General features: G+C 34.5%; 1 protein-coding gene across 3 annotated transcripts; it reads left to right on the top strand.

Moving 5' to 3' along the window:
- Positions 1-3,779: 3,779 nt before the first annotated feature.
- Positions 3,780-18,047, top strand: LUH (LEUNIG-like protein). Of its 3 annotated transcripts, none has more exons than XM_086443468.1 (19): positions 3,780-4,034; positions 4,153-4,270; positions 4,488-4,534; positions 4,645-4,742; positions 4,874-4,983; positions 5,557-5,855; positions 6,342-6,405; positions 6,544-6,652; positions 7,509-7,561; positions 7,680-7,994; positions 9,197-9,271; positions 9,875-10,108; positions 14,842-14,965; positions 15,047-15,156; positions 15,796-15,945; positions 16,101-16,256; positions 16,349-16,465; positions 16,592-16,789; positions 17,574-18,047. In XM_086443468.1, the coding sequence occupies exons 3-19, from the start codon at positions 4,503-4,505 to the stop codon at positions 17,715-17,717; spliced, it is 2,388 nt and encodes a 795-aa protein (XP_086299594.1). In that variant the 5' UTR covers positions 3,780-4,034; positions 4,153-4,270; positions 4,488-4,502; the 3' UTR covers positions 17,718-18,047. The 3 variants fall into 3 exon arrangements, with proteins under 3 accessions (XP_086299594.1, XP_086299595.1, XP_086299593.1); XM_086443469.1 differs by having other exon boundaries at positions 6,342-6,426; positions 7,680-7,952; XM_086443467.1 differs by having other exon boundaries at positions 3,781-4,034; positions 6,342-6,426.
- Positions 18,048-18,956: the final 909 nt, after the last annotated feature.

Genomic DNA, 18,956 nt, shown 5'->3' with positions numbered 1-18,956 from the left:
GCCACCTCCTCGTGTTATTCTCACACAAATTGCACCTCGAAATATTGGTCTTCTCTTATAGATTAATGGAAAGTGACCTCAAGATGATTGGAAGAAAAATTAAAAATTTTAGTCAATTTTTTGATTTGTCTATAAGAGAAGATCAAGGCACTTATTTGAAAACACAAGGATATCTCAAATATTCACATAGAAGGGACATGTGTCATCACAAAAATTGAAGGGGTTGGCTTTATTAAAGTTCTTTTTGATAGCTACACATGTAATATTTTCGAGGGGAAATTACTTAATCCACCCCATTGAAGGGTGTTCTTTCTAAATTGACTCCTGATAAACTGATATTCTCTAGTGTGGCAGTTAGGGGTGCAAATTGGATAGGGCCAAACCGATAATTGAATCAGAGCATTTTGGATTGGTTTTGGTTTGATTTTTCGCTTCATCGGTTCGGTTTTGATTCAATTTTTTTAAAAATCGATTGATTCGATTTGATTCTGATTCAGGGGTATTTTAGAACTGAATCAAACCAAAAATCGAACCAAAATAATTAAATATATTTATATTACATATTGTATATTATTATTAAATAATTTTTTTTTTTATAACTTTAATTCTCTCTTCTCTTTCACTAGTGACTCATTCCGACTCTTCCTTCCCAACTTGCAAAGCCAAAGCAAATCCTAGTCGTTGAGATCAATAATTTAAACCATCGATCGATATTCATAGTTTGATTTCCATGGTTTGAATGTCAATCTCGTAACTTTGAGTTTTCAAATTTTTTTTTTTTTTTTAGGTTGGGGGTGGGGGGAGGGGGGGCATTAAGAAAGAATTTTTTTTAGTAATTGGATTGTTAAGATGTGAACTTATAATAATGGGTGCATTTATAAACACGTCCCCACAACAGGTTCTGTAAAATAATTTTCCAGTTTTCTTGGGCAAATGTTTGTTGGGCCAGAAAGAGAGTTGGCATCAAATTGTGATGTATTAGGGGACATTTAATTGGTCACCCCTTCGCCGTAACAGACTTGCACACTAGTTAGTAGTTAGTACGACTTGTAGAAGGGGTATTTTGGTACTTCGAGGTTCACCTGATTTCTTCCAATCAATTTCGAATCAGGAATCAGGAATCAGGAATCGGGAATCCGGATAAGTAGCAACAAGAATGTCTTTTAACGATCTTCATGTGTTATAATTCCTTAAATGCCCCCAACAAATGTATGTATTCAATCTTTTCGGCTGACGTATAGGAAAGGGTATTATAGTCAATTTACTTCAAATGGGAATTTCTTAAAATGGAACCCTTCTGTTCTGTCCGTCCAGGATGGTAGGATAGAACTCTAGATTACTTGGATTACTTATTTTCTAATAAGGCAAATAGAGTGACTGTTTTGCCAACTCAACAATTTTGCTTAATTGACCTCTAGACACAATAAGAAACTCAAATTTAATATATTTGTTTAAAAAAATTTAATGTTCGTCGATAATTATAAAAAAAGTAAAATACAACCTTAATGTAAGAGAATATGATGCATCATATTATGATACATGAAATACATTGTATTTCATCTCAAAAGAAAGATAATGTTGGAAAATAATATTTGTAGTAATATCAATTAAGATATTCTATATTATGAAGTTTTAATAAATTAGAATATTTATGTTAGGCTAGTTTTCTTATCTTGATAGATGTAATCCCAATAAATATCCTATTAGGGTTCATGTAATATTCATCCAAAAAATCTCAATAAAATCTAGATTTTTTACATGGTATCATAGATCAAACTCCACTAAGCACATCGATCTTAGTGTGTCGTTTTTCGGTGATAGTGATGATGCCATCACCACGTATAAATTTTTTTTTTCTTCTTCTTCACTATTATTTTTGTAGACATTTGAATTTTATTGAGATTTCTTGGATGAATATTAGATGAATCGTAATAAGATACTTACATGGATTATATCAACTAAAATAAGGAAACTAATATAAATATTATAATTTATTAAAATTTTTTAATGTAAAATATCCTAATTGATATTGTTATATATATTATTCTCCAACACTACCTTCCTTTTAAGATGAGATACATTGATATGATACAATGTATCTCATGTATCATAATATGATGCATCATATTCTCTTACACTTAATAATCAAATTGTGAAATCAATGCAGTGCAAATACACGAATGTAAGTATAGGAGTATTACATTCAAAATATCCCAAGATTGGAGCCTACGTCTTTCAAACATTATATATAGGACTAATAAATATTATTACTCATCGTGGATGCAAAATCTTATTCAATTATTATTCTACGATTTTTTATCTCGTGATTGATTATTGTTCAACAATTTTAGTTTTATTGTCCTTAAGATTATACTTAGACAAATGAATTTAGTAAAAATATTAACAGAGCAATCATTTTCTTTTTCTAGTTAGAATTGCATACATTTATCTTGGCTTGTCTAATTTATATAATTTTTCCCCAAAATCTTTGGTTGTATCCCATCCATTTTTACGTGTATTTTAACCAATAAGTGCAAGAAGTGATTTGCTTGAAGGCTTGTAAAAAATCATCCATAGATGATAACCACAGTCAATATTTAGATGTATTAATTTTGTGACTTATTTAATAGATAGTCCATGTGTCACTTGATTTGGTTAGAATGTACAACATTGTTTCAAGTTCTGAATCTCGATGTATGACTTGTTGGGTCTATCCCGAAAGGTCCACATACGTGTTTTTCAAACCATCAAGATATGAGTTTTATTTTTCTCTATCAGATTCTAATAATTTTCAAATTTGAGGAATTTTTATGTTCTCACAATAATAAAGTTCATTTTCTTTTGATGATAGAAATTTTCTTTTACATGGAAGATATCACAAGATATTCCTCGACTTCAACATCTTAAGTTTCTCACTATTACATCATTGATGCCTCATAGTAGCAATAATTATTATTTCTGAAGACATGTCGGATTGAACTCTAACTAATAACGTAAAAACCAGTTAATAAGATAGACGAAATGGTATTTAATTACTTATCTTGTAAAGGATCCTACAACTTAATGGACAAGTTGGACGAAAATTTATTTAGGTCGCCTACAGAAAATGCTCAATTAACCAATCAAACTTGAAAAAATAGTAGTGCCTTTCCATAGAAAAACATGGATGATCAATCTAAAACCTTTTCAGATCTAGAGGGTGCTTCATCGAGTGTGAATTGCCTACGCATGACCATGGTGACAAAATTTAGTTGCGGTCATTATTCGATAGAGATTAACTTGGATAATTCAAATAAGTTAAAAAAAAAATCATAAACAAATTGAAAAAATTTCAAGAAATTTACCTTAAAAATCCTATCTTGTTCATGAGATTTAATGTGGAAGAATTTTCAGGATGAAGGGTAAAAATGTCATTATGTTTTATAATTAATAAATAAATCATCCATTATTTCATTGATTCATCAATTTAATAGGCTTTTCTCTTTTTTAGAGTATTTAAAATTTTTTGAAAAAAATGGGAGAATTTTATGATTTTCCACGTGGCAACGCCAGTCCAGGTATGAAATCTTGACTGCCCCTCCTGTTGACAAAATATTTATCTTTTTCGATGGCAGGAAACAACCCGCAAAGTTTCCAATTATTACACTTCAAGTCAGCGTGAAGAAGCCAAGAAGTCACGGCGAAGCGAACGACCGTTAGCATTTAGGGGCTGACGTTCAAAGCAAGCTATAACGCCGTTAACTAAACTTGGTCCGAAGCTATTAAACATCGATCAAATTCCTTCCCGAGCCTAGACTATCCGAACCTAATTCTAAACCCAAAAGCATAAGAAGAACCTCAGCTTCGGATTCCAAACCTCACGATCTGATCTCGATCACAAGCTCCTTCACAAAATTCAGTTGTTTTGATTCTGGTTTCTACAGGGCGGTGAAGCTTATATAGCAAGAAGATTTTTTCTCCGCTAAAGTTCGAGCTGTTCTTCTTCTCGCTAAATTACGAAATTTCTGATGCTTTGTGATTCGTAGAATTTCAAGGTATGAGTTCGGATCACAATTATTATTATTATTATATTTTTCTTTTTGCAATTTCATTCTTCTTGTTTATTATGAAGATCGTGACTTTTAGTTTTTTACTTTTCGTTATTTCTTGTAGAATTTGGTGGATTCTTGTTGCTGGATTCGAATTAGGGTTTAAGAGATGGGGATCTAGTTTGCATGGATTCATGGATCGATAATGCTGGCTTTGTTCCATCTTGTTTGTAGGATCTGAGGTTAGTTTTCCTGAATGAAATTCGATTTAGTACTGTTCTGTTTTTCCGGAATTTCTGTGAGGTTTCTGTTCAATACTGTTCTTCGAATCGAAGTTATTTGAATTCTTCTGTTCGAGATGGTTAATGAGATGAAGAACTTAATTACAAGAGTGAATTTCGACTTGATCGTTGTCTTAATTTTTTTCCCCTTCTCTTTTGTGTGTTTTTCTTTAATCAGAATTGAAATCAAACCATGGCTCAGAGTAACTGGGAAGCAGATAAGATGTATGTAACCGTACAGTTCTTTAGGTTTTTGCTGTTAAATTTGTCAAAATTTTCGATTTATTTTAGTGGAAGATTATTATTTTGATGCTTTATTATCTCTTACTTGCTAGGCTTGATGTCTATATTTATGATTATTTGCTGAAAAGAAACTTGCAAGCTTCGGCGAAGGCCTTTATGACTGAAGGAAAGGTTGCTGCAGATCCAGTAGGTAATATCTATAGCTGTGGTCGCTTAAAGAATCTATAAGTTATTTTACTTGTTTAATTATTTAAAATTATAATCAATTGGACAATTTAAGTCTTAAATCATTAATTAAAAAAAATAAAAAATTATGTGTAGCGATTGATGCTCCTGGAGGATTTCTTTTTGAATGGTGGTCTGTCTTTTGGGACATCTTCATTGCACGGACAAACGAGAAACATTCTGAGGTTGCCGCAGCTTATATAGAGGTATTTGTATTGATATAGAAGTCTTTTTTTCAGGTTTTCTTTGATGAGATTGTTTTTGGTTATGTGTCCTAGAGCATCTCCAGCCATGACTCAAGTTTTTTATCAGATTTGAGTAAAAGCTTCATTTGATACAAAGCATTCCAGAAAGAGTTAGGCTAGCCTTACTATCTTAGTAAGATTTCAAATCTTACTAAGAGTCTTGAGCTCACATTGTGGCATCCTAAAACATGACCCAATGTCACAGAGCTGTAGCGGACAAAATATTGGGAACTTTGAAAAAAAAAAAATCAGAAACAAAGTAATTTTCATTGTTGAACTTTCATTTTAAATATAGGAGCTTGATAGCCGTCCATTTTCACCGTTGGAATTTGAGTAAAAACTCAAAGTCTCCCTTGATTTGGATTTGAGTTTGGTTCTCCTTCAATTTCATATGGGTTTGGTTCAAGGGCTGGAGCATCACTTTTCATGTTTTCACTCAAATTTCAAATTTGAGTACAAGGTTAAGGATTGGAGATGCTCTTAGTTGGTAGGATGGTTAACTTAACTGCTCCATAATTTCCCTGTGATATACAGACACAACAAATCAAGGCAAGGGAGCACCACCAACAACAGGTGCACCTGCAACAATTGCAACTTATGCAGCAACGCCATGCTCAATTGCAACGAAGGGATGTTAATCATCCTTCTATCGGTGGGCCCGTAAATGCTATAAACTCTGAAGGAATGTTGGGGCAGTCTACGGCTAGTGTGTTGGCAGCAAAAATGTACGAAGAACGCTTGAAACATCCTCACGTAATGGATTCGGAGGCATCGCCACAACTTATCGATGCTAGTAGAATGGCCCTTTTGAAATCAGCAACCAATCATCAAGGGTATTATTCTCTTGGACCATAGACCTTATTTGTAGATAGCCATGTTTAACATTTTCATTGAGAGCTGCTAGTGGCACCCCAGCTTTTACTTACTACACCACAATTAAAAATAAAGGAAATAAGTGAATGATAGAGAATAAGTAAAAGCTGGGGTGCCAAAAGAAACTCTCTCATTTTTTTGGGCTAGATTTCTATTTTTTGGCTTTAGAATTTTATATGAGCATGATCATAATTGTAAACAACTAGTGAAATTGTTTGAACAAATATTATAATGTTTTGTAATTTTGAGATTATAATTTGAGCCAAACCTTTGTAATGTTTGAAGAGTGTGTTTTAATCTTTAATTGGAGTGTGATAAATAATTTAAGAAATCGGGGTGTAATAAGTAAAAGTTGGGGTGCTAATAGTAGCTCTCTTTTCATTCTTCTTGTTTCTTTGTGTGTGGGGGGTGAGTTGTTTATTTCTTCTTCTCATTTGTTGACACAGACAGTTAGTCCAAGGTAATCCGGGAAATGTGTCTGCTGGTGTGTCAGCATTGCAACAAATTCAGGCACGAACTCAACAGAACACTGTAACTACTTGGGACCATATTTTTCTTCCTTTTTTCCCCATTTCTCTCTCACCCTACAATTTTATTTTGTTGATATTTTCACTGTGCTTTAGTTTATATATTGTTTCCAAATTGCAGGACATCAAGGGAGAAGTTAACATGGGTGTAACTCAAAGATCCTTGCCTATGGACCCATCGTCGATTTATGGGCAGGTCATGCAATCGAAATCTGGATTGGGCAGTGCAGGTAAGTGTTGAATTGCAATAGGAATTCCATCCACGCGGAAGTAAAACTCATAAGCAATAGCTTTTTAGAACCCATGCCTATGTTGGACACCTTCCCAAGCTACGTGTCCCCGTGGGATATGTTGGTTTGAGCTTCACATATACAAGGGGGTGGGGACTTATTTATAATTTTTGTCAAAAATTGACTAAACTAAGTTGGCATTGCCACCGAATCACCCATCTCACCAACTCAGAAGGTTGGTTCCAAATATCACAGACTGGTAGAGTAGCTGCCAACTCTTCAATAGTCATATGCAATGCCAACTTTTTACTCATAAACCCAAGTTGTTCTCTGAACTGTGACAACTTTGGAAATGATGGTCCCTTGGTGGAGATGTCTGACATTTGTTATTTTGAATCAAAAGTAGTAGTTCAATCTCCCCACATAACATTTTCTCTTGTATCAAGTGGTGACGTATTTCTAAATGCTTTATTTTTGTGTGGAAGATTGGATTTTCTACAAGCCTAATAACACTTCCATTGTCGCTACTGTATATTCTATATATTGCTTAAGACCCCTTATACACATTTTTGTGTTTCCATTGATGCTGCTTGTTACTCTACTCCAATCATTGATAGAGAGAATTTGTTCAATGTCAGAGTTACCACATTTAATATTGTTACTTATCAAGTACTAACTTAAAATGAAAATACTTAAGTCAAAATTGTTTATATATATACTTATGGAAACATGTTTTCTTTTAACTTCCAAAAATTTGGAAAAACAGCTGAAATAAACTTGGAAATCTGAAGGTGGGTTTCCAAGTCATGATTGGTTGACTTAGTTCTTATGATTCTTTTTTCCTTGTCCTTCTCAGCTGGATTGAACCAAGGTGTCAGTGGTCTTCCATTGAAGGGCTGGCCTTTAACTGTAAGTGTGTGCTGAAAATTATTTGCTCTCAAGATATTTAAAAAAAAAAAACAGTGATCTTTCTAGTTTGATTGTATTAAACCTTCTGACTCTGATTTATTTCTATCAAATTGTATAGGGCATTGACCAACTACGCCCAAATTTAGGTGCACAAGTACAGAAGCCTTTTTTGCAGAGCCCGAATCAATTTCACCTCTTGACGCCACAACAACAACAGCAGCTCTTAGCACACGCTCAAGCTCAAGGCAACCTTGGTAACTCGCCCAACTATGGAGATTCGGATCCTCGAAGATTTAGGGGTTTACCGAGGGGTAACTTGAATGTAAAAGATGGCCAACCTACAGGAAATGATGGATCCATTGGTTCTCCAATGCAATCGAGTTCACCTAAGGTTAGAGTACCTTCTCAAGATCAAGCAGAATATCACATGAAGGTCAGCGTTCATGGTGAATATATGTGTTCATGAAACGTTTTTCTTTTATGTTTGGAAGGTATTCTGAAATTGGGTTAGAATTCTCGTTTGATGGCTGCATGGATCATTGCTTTGGGGAAAATTTAAGAGTCCAGAGAGCAACCCCAACCGGGCTTCAAATCTATATTTAGAGATGGAGCCCTCAAAATGAAGATTTAGGCTCTATATTACTGTCAAGGTCTTCAAATATAGAGCCCATAGAGAATTTTTGAAGCCCCTATATCACTGTTTACCTTTTTCAGAATATCTATTTTATCCTTTAATTTTTTTTTTTTCTTTCATAAATGCTATTTTAGCCTTCTTTTTGAAGAAGATGCCAATTTGAAGCCTTTGATTGAAGTTCATAAGTGGTTCGGAGTCTTCAAAATGAAGAAGGTACCAATTTGAATCCTTGGGTTGGAGTTGCTCTGATTAGTAAGGCTCCAATTCATGGGCAAAAACTTGGGTGGATCAGGCTGATAAGGATCACAATATAGCTGGAAAGGGCCAGATAGGATTTGAATAAGAAAAAAAGTATATTTGTACTTGTATTTTGTTCCTGAATTGATCAAATCTAGTAGTGAAATGAGTCTCCTAATGCGACAATGGCATTCTCAAGTCAGATGTATTATGTAGGTATCATATTTTTAGCATTAAATGAACCTGACAAGACGCCCTTTCAACCCCACTTAAATGCTGCCATGTGTTGGGCAAGGATCTAACCCAGATTCGATCCTATACTATATTAAAATATGTTTAAGATCTAGAAAGAATAAAATTAATCCAGATCTTTGTTTTTGTTCCCTTTTAGTTGTTGGGGGTGAGCCAGAAACCTGATAAAAGAAACAAAAAAATAGATTGTCTGGGAGCATTGGCTTTTATTATGTAACTATATCCATTTGATGCACATCTGTCGATATGTTGTATTAATCTTTCTATATTTATGTATACATACTTCTAAATTAGTAGGTAAAGTCGTATGCATATATGTATGTGTACTTGTGTTCTTACTCATGTCCATTTTGTTAACCTGCATCAATTTTATTTTATTTTTTTAAAATGGTTTCTTTGATTATCAGATTTTGCTAGCATTACTAGCCGGGCATATACTGGTATTGTTGTTGAAGGGTATCCAAACATGTTTTAATCTGACATGATTCTGATCTTTGGTGGGTTTTTATCAGATGAAGATGCCCCCTATGCAACAGTCTTCCTCTCAACAACAACAAGACCAGCTACAGCAGCACCAACTGCCACAGGTTATTGCTTGCTTTGTGGTCATAATCACAAGAACTCATTTTCCTAGTTTATACTTTAGCTTTTTAATAAAAAAAATTTATTTGCAACCATGATCAATGGATCGGAGCGAGGTCGATTTGGTGACAATCTAATAAGGATCGGATCCGGGACTGATCTGATAAGTATCAGATCGGACCCTTATCAGATCGATTTTTTTTATCAGATCTCAATATCAAGATCCAGATCCGATCCATTAACAATTGGATTGGTCCCGAATCAGGTCAACCCGATATATACTATAATTTTATATCTCAACAAATATATAATATAATTTATATACTTTCTAACATATTATCGGATCGGGACATGATTGATCCAGATCTGATCGAATAAGATGTCAGGTTGAAACCTTATCAGATCGGATCCTTATTGGAATCCAAAATATCGATCCAGACCTGGACTTGTCGGATTGGAAAGGTTCCGATTTTGGGTCTGATCCGATCCATTGACAGCCCTACTCCTTGGCAGTGGTTGTTGACTTGTGCCACTAAGTTCTAGTTTCTGTTTTTTTTCCAGATTAGGCTAATCAGTTTTTCATATGTGCTGATTGTTTATCATATCAGAATAACAAAAAAAGAAAACAAGCTTGTTCTTCTGGGGCTGCTAACAGTACTGGTACCGGAAATACTGTTGGCCCTTCGCCTAATTCTCCCCCATCAACTCCTTCAACTCATACACCTGCTGATGGAGGAGTGGCTATGCCAGGTAGTTTGCAGCATGTTAACAGTATGTCAAAAAGTTTAATGATGTATGGTCCAGACGGAGCAGGTGGTCTCGCATCATCTTCAAATCAGCTGGTATCATCTTCAATTTTCGTTTTATTGTTATTTTTGACAAGCTTTTAAATTTTCATATTTGCATAATCAAAACAACCTTCAAGGACACTCATTTTTCATAAAATATCATCGGGTTCAGACATATGTATCAAAAGTACTTTTTTGGATTGGTTTATGAATCACTTTCTCATTTATACACTTAATAATATACTCGATGTCTCATTTTCAGATATTAATTATTATTTTTTAAACTAGTACAATTTTAATCATGCGTAACAACACAAAAAATCCTACGTCGACACATTGACATGGATACACGTGTCTACACATCTTGACACGTAAGGATGTGTCACTCTTTTTGTTAACAATATTTTTCCATAAAGAGTGCCGATGTGTTATATTCTCCTTACTCTATGATATTGTTAACACATTTGCACAATTGATTTATAATCTTCTGATGCAGAACGATGAGGGGAGATAAGAAAATGGAATTTGATTTAGGTAAAATAGGGGATTTAGGAAAATCTGGTTGGGGATTGGGTTAAAGATTTGGGCGACAATAAAAATGGAATTTGATTTTGAAAAAAATAGGGGATTTGGGGTATTTGGGTATAAGGTAGATTTGATTTAGGAGATTAATGAAGTAAATGTTAAAGAAAGTGGGGAAAGATTAAAGGGTAAAACAAAATGGGGTTTGTAGGTTTCAAGAATCAAGAAAGGGATTTCAAGAATCAAGAAAAATAAAATAATAAAATTAAAAGAAGAAAGAGAAAGGAATAGAAAGATAGAACCTTAAAATCATACTAAGGATTTCTTGAAATCACACCAAGAATGGTGGATAACTCACTTCACTCCCTGAAAGAAACATATTTTTTATTCATCAAAATCTTCATTGTTCATTTTTTTTTTTTAAACCCTAATACAATCTATATAAAGAAAATAAATCAAGAATCCTAATCAAACTAAAATACAAAATAAATAAACCCAATTTTTGTAACTTTCCCTCTCCTAATTTTCAAACTCTAATAAACTTAAATAAAAGACAAAGTAAAGTTATTAAACTGCCCCTAAATATTATATTAAGACCATGGGCCAATAAAACATGAAAATAAAGCGCTAAAACAGAAATCTAAATAAAAATTAAAATCTACTCTTTAAGATTTGATGTCCCTATCAATTCTCCTTGACTAGGAAGATTTCACCACTGGCGAAATAAAATTGTAGTAGTTCTCATCATCGGTTGTGTTTTGCATTATCTCCCCTCTTATAGTTCTACTTATATTTGTTATCTTATTAGATAGCTCTATGGTGTATGGAATATTTATTTTCTCTTTTTCCCCACTTATTTTTATAAATTTATTTTCTGACTTTCAATTTTAAAAGAACTTGCATTTGAAGATATTTCCATATATGTGTTGTACACTGTCACTTGTCTACGACATTGTTGCATATTGTCATATCAACTTACTTTACCAAGCCAAAGGGAGGGGGGGCTCTTGAATGAACTAAAAGAATTTAAAAGAGGAGGCCAGAGGTTGACTAGATGCATGAAACTCTTTAGAGTTTTCATGAATCGATACTTTTTTGTTGATATTTTGTTGGAAGGTAAATCGTCACTTGGTCCAATAACCAATATAATTGAATCATGTCCAAATTGGATAGGTTTTTGGTATCTAAGGATTGGAAAACACACTTTAGTTTGGTGTCACAATTGAAAATGCACAACGGCCCAGCATCAACTCTCTCACCTATTGCCCTTGAAGCTAGGACATTTATCAGTCACCCTATTCCATTTTGTTTTGAGAACATGTGACCCATTGATCTGAATTTTCATGATGAAGTCTTTGAGTATTGGAGCTCTTTTTTCTTCATGGGGAATTGAGCTTTTGTTTTAGGTGCAAACTTATAACCCTCAAGGAGAAGATCAAAATATGGAATAAGAAATCTTTGGGAGGATTGAGAACGGAAAGGAAGGCTTATTTGATGAGATTGATTAATTTGAAAGGTAGGAGGAAAGAGGCAACCTATCGCCAGAGAAGCTAATAGGTTCAATCTAAGAGTGGGATTCCATAAGTGTCAGCTATGGGAAAGGGCCAGTTGGAGGCAGAAAACAAAAGCGAAATGATTGAAGGAATGCAATAACTACAGAAATTCTTTCATACGATGGCTAACAGTCATGAGAGGAGGTAGGTTCCACCTCGATGGGGTGGTGAAGTTTATATGTGCTTGTGTGGTAGTGCCATAAACCTAGGGTCAAAAGCCGTCTTTAGAATTAAATGCATAATCAAAGGTTATAAGAGAATGAATCACATATCCAAGCTCAAAGTCAGTGGGGAAGTTTTGGAATTTAATAAGAAATTGTATTCCAATGAGCATGTAAGTTTCCCTTCTTTAAATAATATGAATTTTGATAACATTTTTGTGGGTCATTAGACTTGGCTTGAAGGCCATTTGGAGTTGACGAGGTGTATTAAACGATTGTTGGTACGACACATGAATGGTGAAAAAGCCTTGTGGCTGGATGGTTCCCCATGGCCAAGATTTGCTTGGATATAATTAGTCATGATTTGATGCTTGTTAAAGAATTTCAAGAAATGGGATATCTTGATTGTTGCTCAAATAGCATGTTTTTGTATTTTATTCCTAAAATTTTGGGGCCTAAGGACATTGCAGATCTCTGGCCAATAAATCTTGTTGGATCAATGTAAAAATTATTTTTAAAACGCAAGTAGATGGGGTGCAGACTCAAGAGGTCATTCCAAATATAATTGAATCAGAACACGTTGCATTTATCAAAGGGCGTCACATATTAGGTGGGGTGCAGACTGCGAATGAATGCATCGATTCTAGGATGCGATCGAGGCTGTTAAGGACTGTCTGTAAAATAGATTTGGAGAAAGCATACAATCATGTGAGTTGAGAGTTTTTGTGGTAATTGATGGATCATATAGGTTTTGAGGAGAGATGGTCGAACTGAATTATGAAATGGGCATCTTCTTATTCCTTTTCTGTCTTAGTTAGTGGGAGTTCTGATAGCTTTTGTAAGAGCTCTAGGGAATTCAGGCAAGTGGACACATTATCTTATTTTGTTGACACATTATTTATTTTTAAATTTTTCATAGTTGTGAAAGCTTTGGATCATCTAATGTCGAATGTTGTTTTTATTGGTGCTCTGTTGGGATTTGTGGTGAAAGGCAGGCCATTGATGTTTCACCTTTAGTTTTCCAACAACACTCTGATTTTCTTGGATGCATCTATTGATTAGATAAGATTATTTAGGGTTGGTTGTGTTGTTTTGAGGCAATTTCAGGTTTGACCATTAATTTGTAGAAGAAAAAAGTTTTTGGTGTTGAACCAGTTATTCAGTTTTCAATATTCATATTCCCTTGAGGTACTTGGATTGCCAAATGAGTTCATTCGCTACTTCCGATTTGGGATAATACGCCTTGGTGATGTATTTTTGTATAAAAGTCAGAGCATCTGAGATCCAATCATCGAAAGAATTGGGAAAGGTTGGGGACTTGGAAGGCAAAATACCTTTCCAAATGGGAAAAGATGACTTTAATCAAAAAGCACTTTAGCAAGTATTCTAGTTTATTTCTTATTGTCATTCTCGATGCCTAGACATTTAGAATTACTTCTAGATAGGCTGATTCAAGATATTTTGTTTTTGTTTTTTTATTTTATTAGTTATTTATTTATTTATTTTTATATTTTTTGTTGGGGGGATTATAAGGAGGGTAATAAGAAATTAGTGGAATATCGTTTTCTTCAACTAGAAAAGGGTGAGATCTTCTTATGTTTGTAGTGCCTGGAAAAGAATTTTAAAAATCCTGCTGAAGTTTCTTAAGAGAATTGCTTTTAGGATCAAAAAAGGGAATATGATGAGATTTTGGGAAAATCGTTGGTTTGATGTGTCACACGTTGACTGTGGTTTCCATATTTGTTTTTCTATATGATAAAAACTCAATTTTCTTATTGAAAATTCATGTTCCGGAATGGAGAAGCATTTTTACAATTCCCTTTTCCCATTTCTTCCTTGGGTTTCCTTGCGATTGTCATTCAGGGGCTAATTTCTTTTGGCTGGCTTTCTTTGATAGGATTCTAACCACAAATGATTTAATCACTAGAGTTTTTACCATTGCAAATGTCAACTTCTATTTCCTCTGTAAAGTAAGTGGTGAATTTGTTAACCATTTGCAAATCCATTGTAACTTCTTTAGGGAGGTTTGGTCACACTTTTTATCCATCTTTCATACTTCATGGTGCTTTCCTGGGTTCCGTTTTAGCATTGTTTCATGGCTGACAGATAAAGGCCTTCTCACATGAAGAGGATTTTGTTGTCTCAACTTCTTGTGTTTGCTGAGGGCATCTTGAAGGACAGAAACAATACAATCTTTGAAAGGACTGAGCGCTTTATCCAAGATGTGATTATTAGAATCTTGGGTTTCTTGTTTTTCTGGTGTGAGCTCTTAGGGAGTTAAAGGGTGTCTTTTTTTGAGGATATTTTTTAGGTGGGGTCTCATATGTAAGTTTAGAGTCTAATTCTTTTTGTTTAGTGTGTATCAGGCAGTACCCTCAACCTCCTTTTTCTTCGTTCATTAAATAATCTGTCAAAAAAAGAAAAAAACATCCATATATGGTATGAATTGCATGGACGTATTAATGTGTAGTCTTTGTTATGGTTGTGTTTTAATGATCTAACTTACCTAATAATGTATGGGCTTTTTATCACTTGTCATTTGATATTGTAGGAAGACATGGAACCTTTTGGAGACGATGTGGAATCATTTCTCTCCCAAGATGATGGGGATGGACGGGACATTTTTGGTCCGTCAAAAATAAGTCCTACCCAGCATAATACAGAATCCTCCAAGGGTATTATATGGTCTTTTGTTCTTTCTCTAATAGTAACTTTTCAACAAACTGTATCCCCTATGATCACATTCACCATTTCAGGTTTTACGTTCGCCGAAGTTGGTTGTATTCGTCCAAGCAATAGCAAAGTTGTATGCTGTCATTTCTCATCAGATGGAAAGTTGTTGGCTAGTGCTGGGCATGAGAAGAAGGTAATGCAGGGTTGCATGTGATTGAGTAATCATCTCTGAAGCACATGGCTATTTGCTATGAGTTGATAATAGAGTCCAACTAGCCTTACTAAGGGTCCTTGGGCTCACTTTGTGGCATCCAAAAACATGATCCAATGCTTCAGGGTTGTAGAGGACAAAATTCTACAAACATTGAAAAAACAAATTCCAATTTTTTTTTTTTTTCATGTTGAATTTTATTTTTAAATTTGGGAGTTTGGTGGAAGTTCTGTAGCCATCCATTTTCAAAACCTTGGATCAAGTCCAAGAGAAATTGTTTTTTAATAAATTATTTATTATTTCTATAATTTTTATTTTTCATCTGAATTTTTCTATGAAATCTAGAGGGCTATGGTGTTGGATTGCTAATGTGGTAATCCATTAGAGCAGAACGACCCGTAGTGAGGCTTAAAGAAATTATTTTTCTTAATAATATATGCATTTGTATGTTTCAGAATTAGTGTCCATTTATAATAAGCCTATTGAGTTGTTTCCTGTTGTATTCCATGTGAGCTCCTTAATGTCCATGTGTAACTGTAACCATGTCAGTTTCTCAGTAGCACGTAGATCTATGAAATTAATTCAAGTGAAAATGATATGGGTACTGTTTCATGTCAGTAGGCTGTTCTATGGAATATGGACACACTGCAAACAGAGAGCACCACAGAGGAACATGTCCTCCTAATTACTGATGTTCGTTTTAGACCGAATTCAACTCAACTGGCAACATCTTCATTTGATAGAACCATCCGACTATGGAATGCAGCAGAAGTAATACTTTCTATCTCCATTTCTCTCCTCATATGATGTCTGTCCATGCTGGACGTTTATAGTCCACTTGTGATAGTGGTTTGTATTCTCCTATGGAGATACTATGTTAATTTGAACTATAGTTCACCAAACCTTACATGGTGTCTCTTTTGCAGCCGAGTTATAGTTTACATACATATACTGGACATGGTTCACATGTTATGTCACTAGATTTCCACCCTAAGAAGACTGACCTTTTCTGCTCTTGCGATGGTAACGGTGAAATTCGTTTTTGGAATATCAGTCCGTATGCATGTACTCGTGTTTCCAAGGTTCGTTACTGAACCATCACGTTTTAATAACTTTCTACTTCATTTCATAGATTACCTTTGTTTTCTAAGTTTCCTTCATTTGGTGGAGGCAGGGTGGTGCGTCACAAGTAAGATTTCAGCCAAGAATTGGACATTTACTGGCAGCAGTATCTGATAATATGGTGTCCATATTTGATGTTGAGACGGATAGGCAAACACTCGCATTACAGGTTATCTTGATGTTGAGAATAGTAGTAATGAAGAACTGTGCTGCATTGATCTGTTACTTTTAAATATCTAATCAAATCTCAATTATATTGTATTATTATTAATCATTAACACTTGATTATACTCAGGGGCATACCACAGAGGTACACTCCATTTGCTGGGATGTAACTGGAGACCTTTTGGCATCTGTCAGTCAAGACTCTGTGAGGGTATGGTCATTAGCCTCTGGAGAATGCATTCACGAGCTCAGCTGCAGTGGGAATAAGTTCCATTCTTGTGTTTTTCATCCAAGTTATTCTACTCTCTTGGTGATTGGAGGATATCAGGTAACCCTTCAAATGCTATTACCCCATTTCTTTCTCTTTTTATTTTTATTTTTTATTAATTTGAATAATAAAATTTTAAATAAAAAAGATATAAAAATATCAAAATGGTAAATTGTATAATTAAAATTTATAGTGTTATCTATGACTACTTTGTAGTCATAAAAATTTAAATTGTAAGGATATTATAAGAATTCTAAATCAAATAAAGTGAGAGAGCTTTCTAATAGTTGGACTTAAAAGTGCAAGTTATTAGGTTTTGAGATTTTCAGAAAAGAAAAAAAAAGTTCTTTAAAGGAGAAACACTGGGATGGCATTTGGTGTGAAAGGTTTCATAAATTCTTGCAAATCCCGAGGAATTTTTTACTTTTGTTAGGGGCATTTTCAGAAGAAAATCGTCAATGACTCTACAGGGGTTACTCTCATGACATGGTAGAGTAGATTATAGTGAAATCTAAAGATTTAAAAATCCCTTCCATATTATCAATTTTTAAATAACAAAAATGGATTCATAAAAGTTAATTTTTATTCATGAATTTTCAGTGTTTAAAATGAAAGTTGGAATGAAAACAACACTTTTGACATTAATATGCGTTAGAAATGTTTTGAGTGGGATTAAATGAATCTTCGAGGTAATAAAATTGTTTAATGTTTAATTTAGTTTTGAAACATTGCATTTGATGTTTTGCAAAACATTCCAAAATATACATTATGTTGATATATTCAAAGATTTGTTTTGGTTGAAACATTTTGTAAACCATGACTGTAACATCTTTGTTGCATGCAGTCATTGGAGTTGTGGAACATGGCGGAGAATAAGAGCATGACTGTTGCGGCACATGAAGGCCTCATTGCTGCTTTGGCTCAATCTCCTCTCACTGGAATGGTTGCCTCTGTGAGCCATGACCAATCCGTTAAGTTATGGAAATAAGTTAGCTTTTTTAGATCTGACTCTCTCTCTGTGGATTAGCTTTCTCAAACACTGGCAGAAACTCTAGCTAAAGATATGGTGCACCGACTCAATCTGCTGTCTTTTTTCTTCTTCAATTTTTTTAGATGTAATAAACAGGAAAGTTTGGGTTCCCATTGCTGGACAGCGGTTGCTCAAGAGATGTGGAGGTACATGTGTTGTTGTCTGTGTGTGTGTGTGTGTGGTGTGTGTGTGTGTGTGTGTGTGTGTGTACTACACTTCAGCATAATCCCCATGTAAGTAGGAAATTTTTTTTTTTTTTTTTTGAATGTTATGGATGAGGTTCTTGGCTGTGCCTGTGTTTTTCAAGATCTCAAGACCTAAAATTTAGAGATGATGTTAGGGTTTGGTTGGAAGCATTGGGTGTCCATCAAGTGGGTTCAACCAGATGTGAAACTTGAGGAAATTCAGTGGTTTTCATAATACTCAATATAAACTTTTATAGTCCTTTTTGGGAGTTGATTAAAGGTCTTGGTTGAAGGGTTGGGTTCCAGCGCCCAATATTTTCTTGTATGCTATAAAACACATTTTCAGGATCCCTGGTGACCCATGACCGTTTGATGCTCCCTTCACTCCAAAATCAACCTCATTTGTAATTGCTAGCAGTTAGATTGGAGTATTTCTCATGGTGGACCTTCTGAACAGGTTACCAATCCAGCGCTTAAAAAATCACTAATCAGGCCAATTTTTTGGTGTGAATGATTGCCAAGGTATTTTCCCAGATGCCTTAATTTTGGTATATTTCTTCAGCTGATTGATTCTGCCTAATTTTGTGTTTTTTGCAATTGGCCGAGTACCTCGATCAATATAGGCCTTTGATATTCATCCTAATACGTCTTATATTGATTTTCCCTTTTTTGGGCCATTGGCCTGTGGGGCGAAGTAGTCTAGTAGAGGCTCCTAGAGAGGAAAAAATTACAAGATAAAAGTGAGATCTGTAGCCTTAAAACTTGCCCCTAAAATGTGATGCCTTATTTCTTTCTGACCCACTATTGGGGGAGCAGAGTACTCTCTTCCATTTTTTATTTTTATTTTTTTTCTTTCTTTCTTTCTTTCTCAGAGTCATGCTGGAGATTGTGCCTCATGTCGCACATCCTGACATAAAAGCATCTCTGGTTTTTGCTTGCACACTTTCACGTCAGGATGTGCCATGTGAGGTACAAATCTTGAGGTCATTTGAGGAGTTTTTTTTTTTTTTTA

This window comes from Akebia trifoliata, chromosome 5 (assembly GCF_017979445.1).
Source record: "Akebia trifoliata isolate Shusen 1 chromosome 5, ASM1797944v1, whole genome shotgun sequence".
NCBI lineage: Eukaryota > Viridiplantae > Streptophyta > Magnoliopsida > Ranunculales > Lardizabalaceae > Akebia > Akebia trifoliata.
Note: the sequence above shows the minus strand (reverse complement) of the source record. Positions and strands in the feature narration are given on the sequence as shown.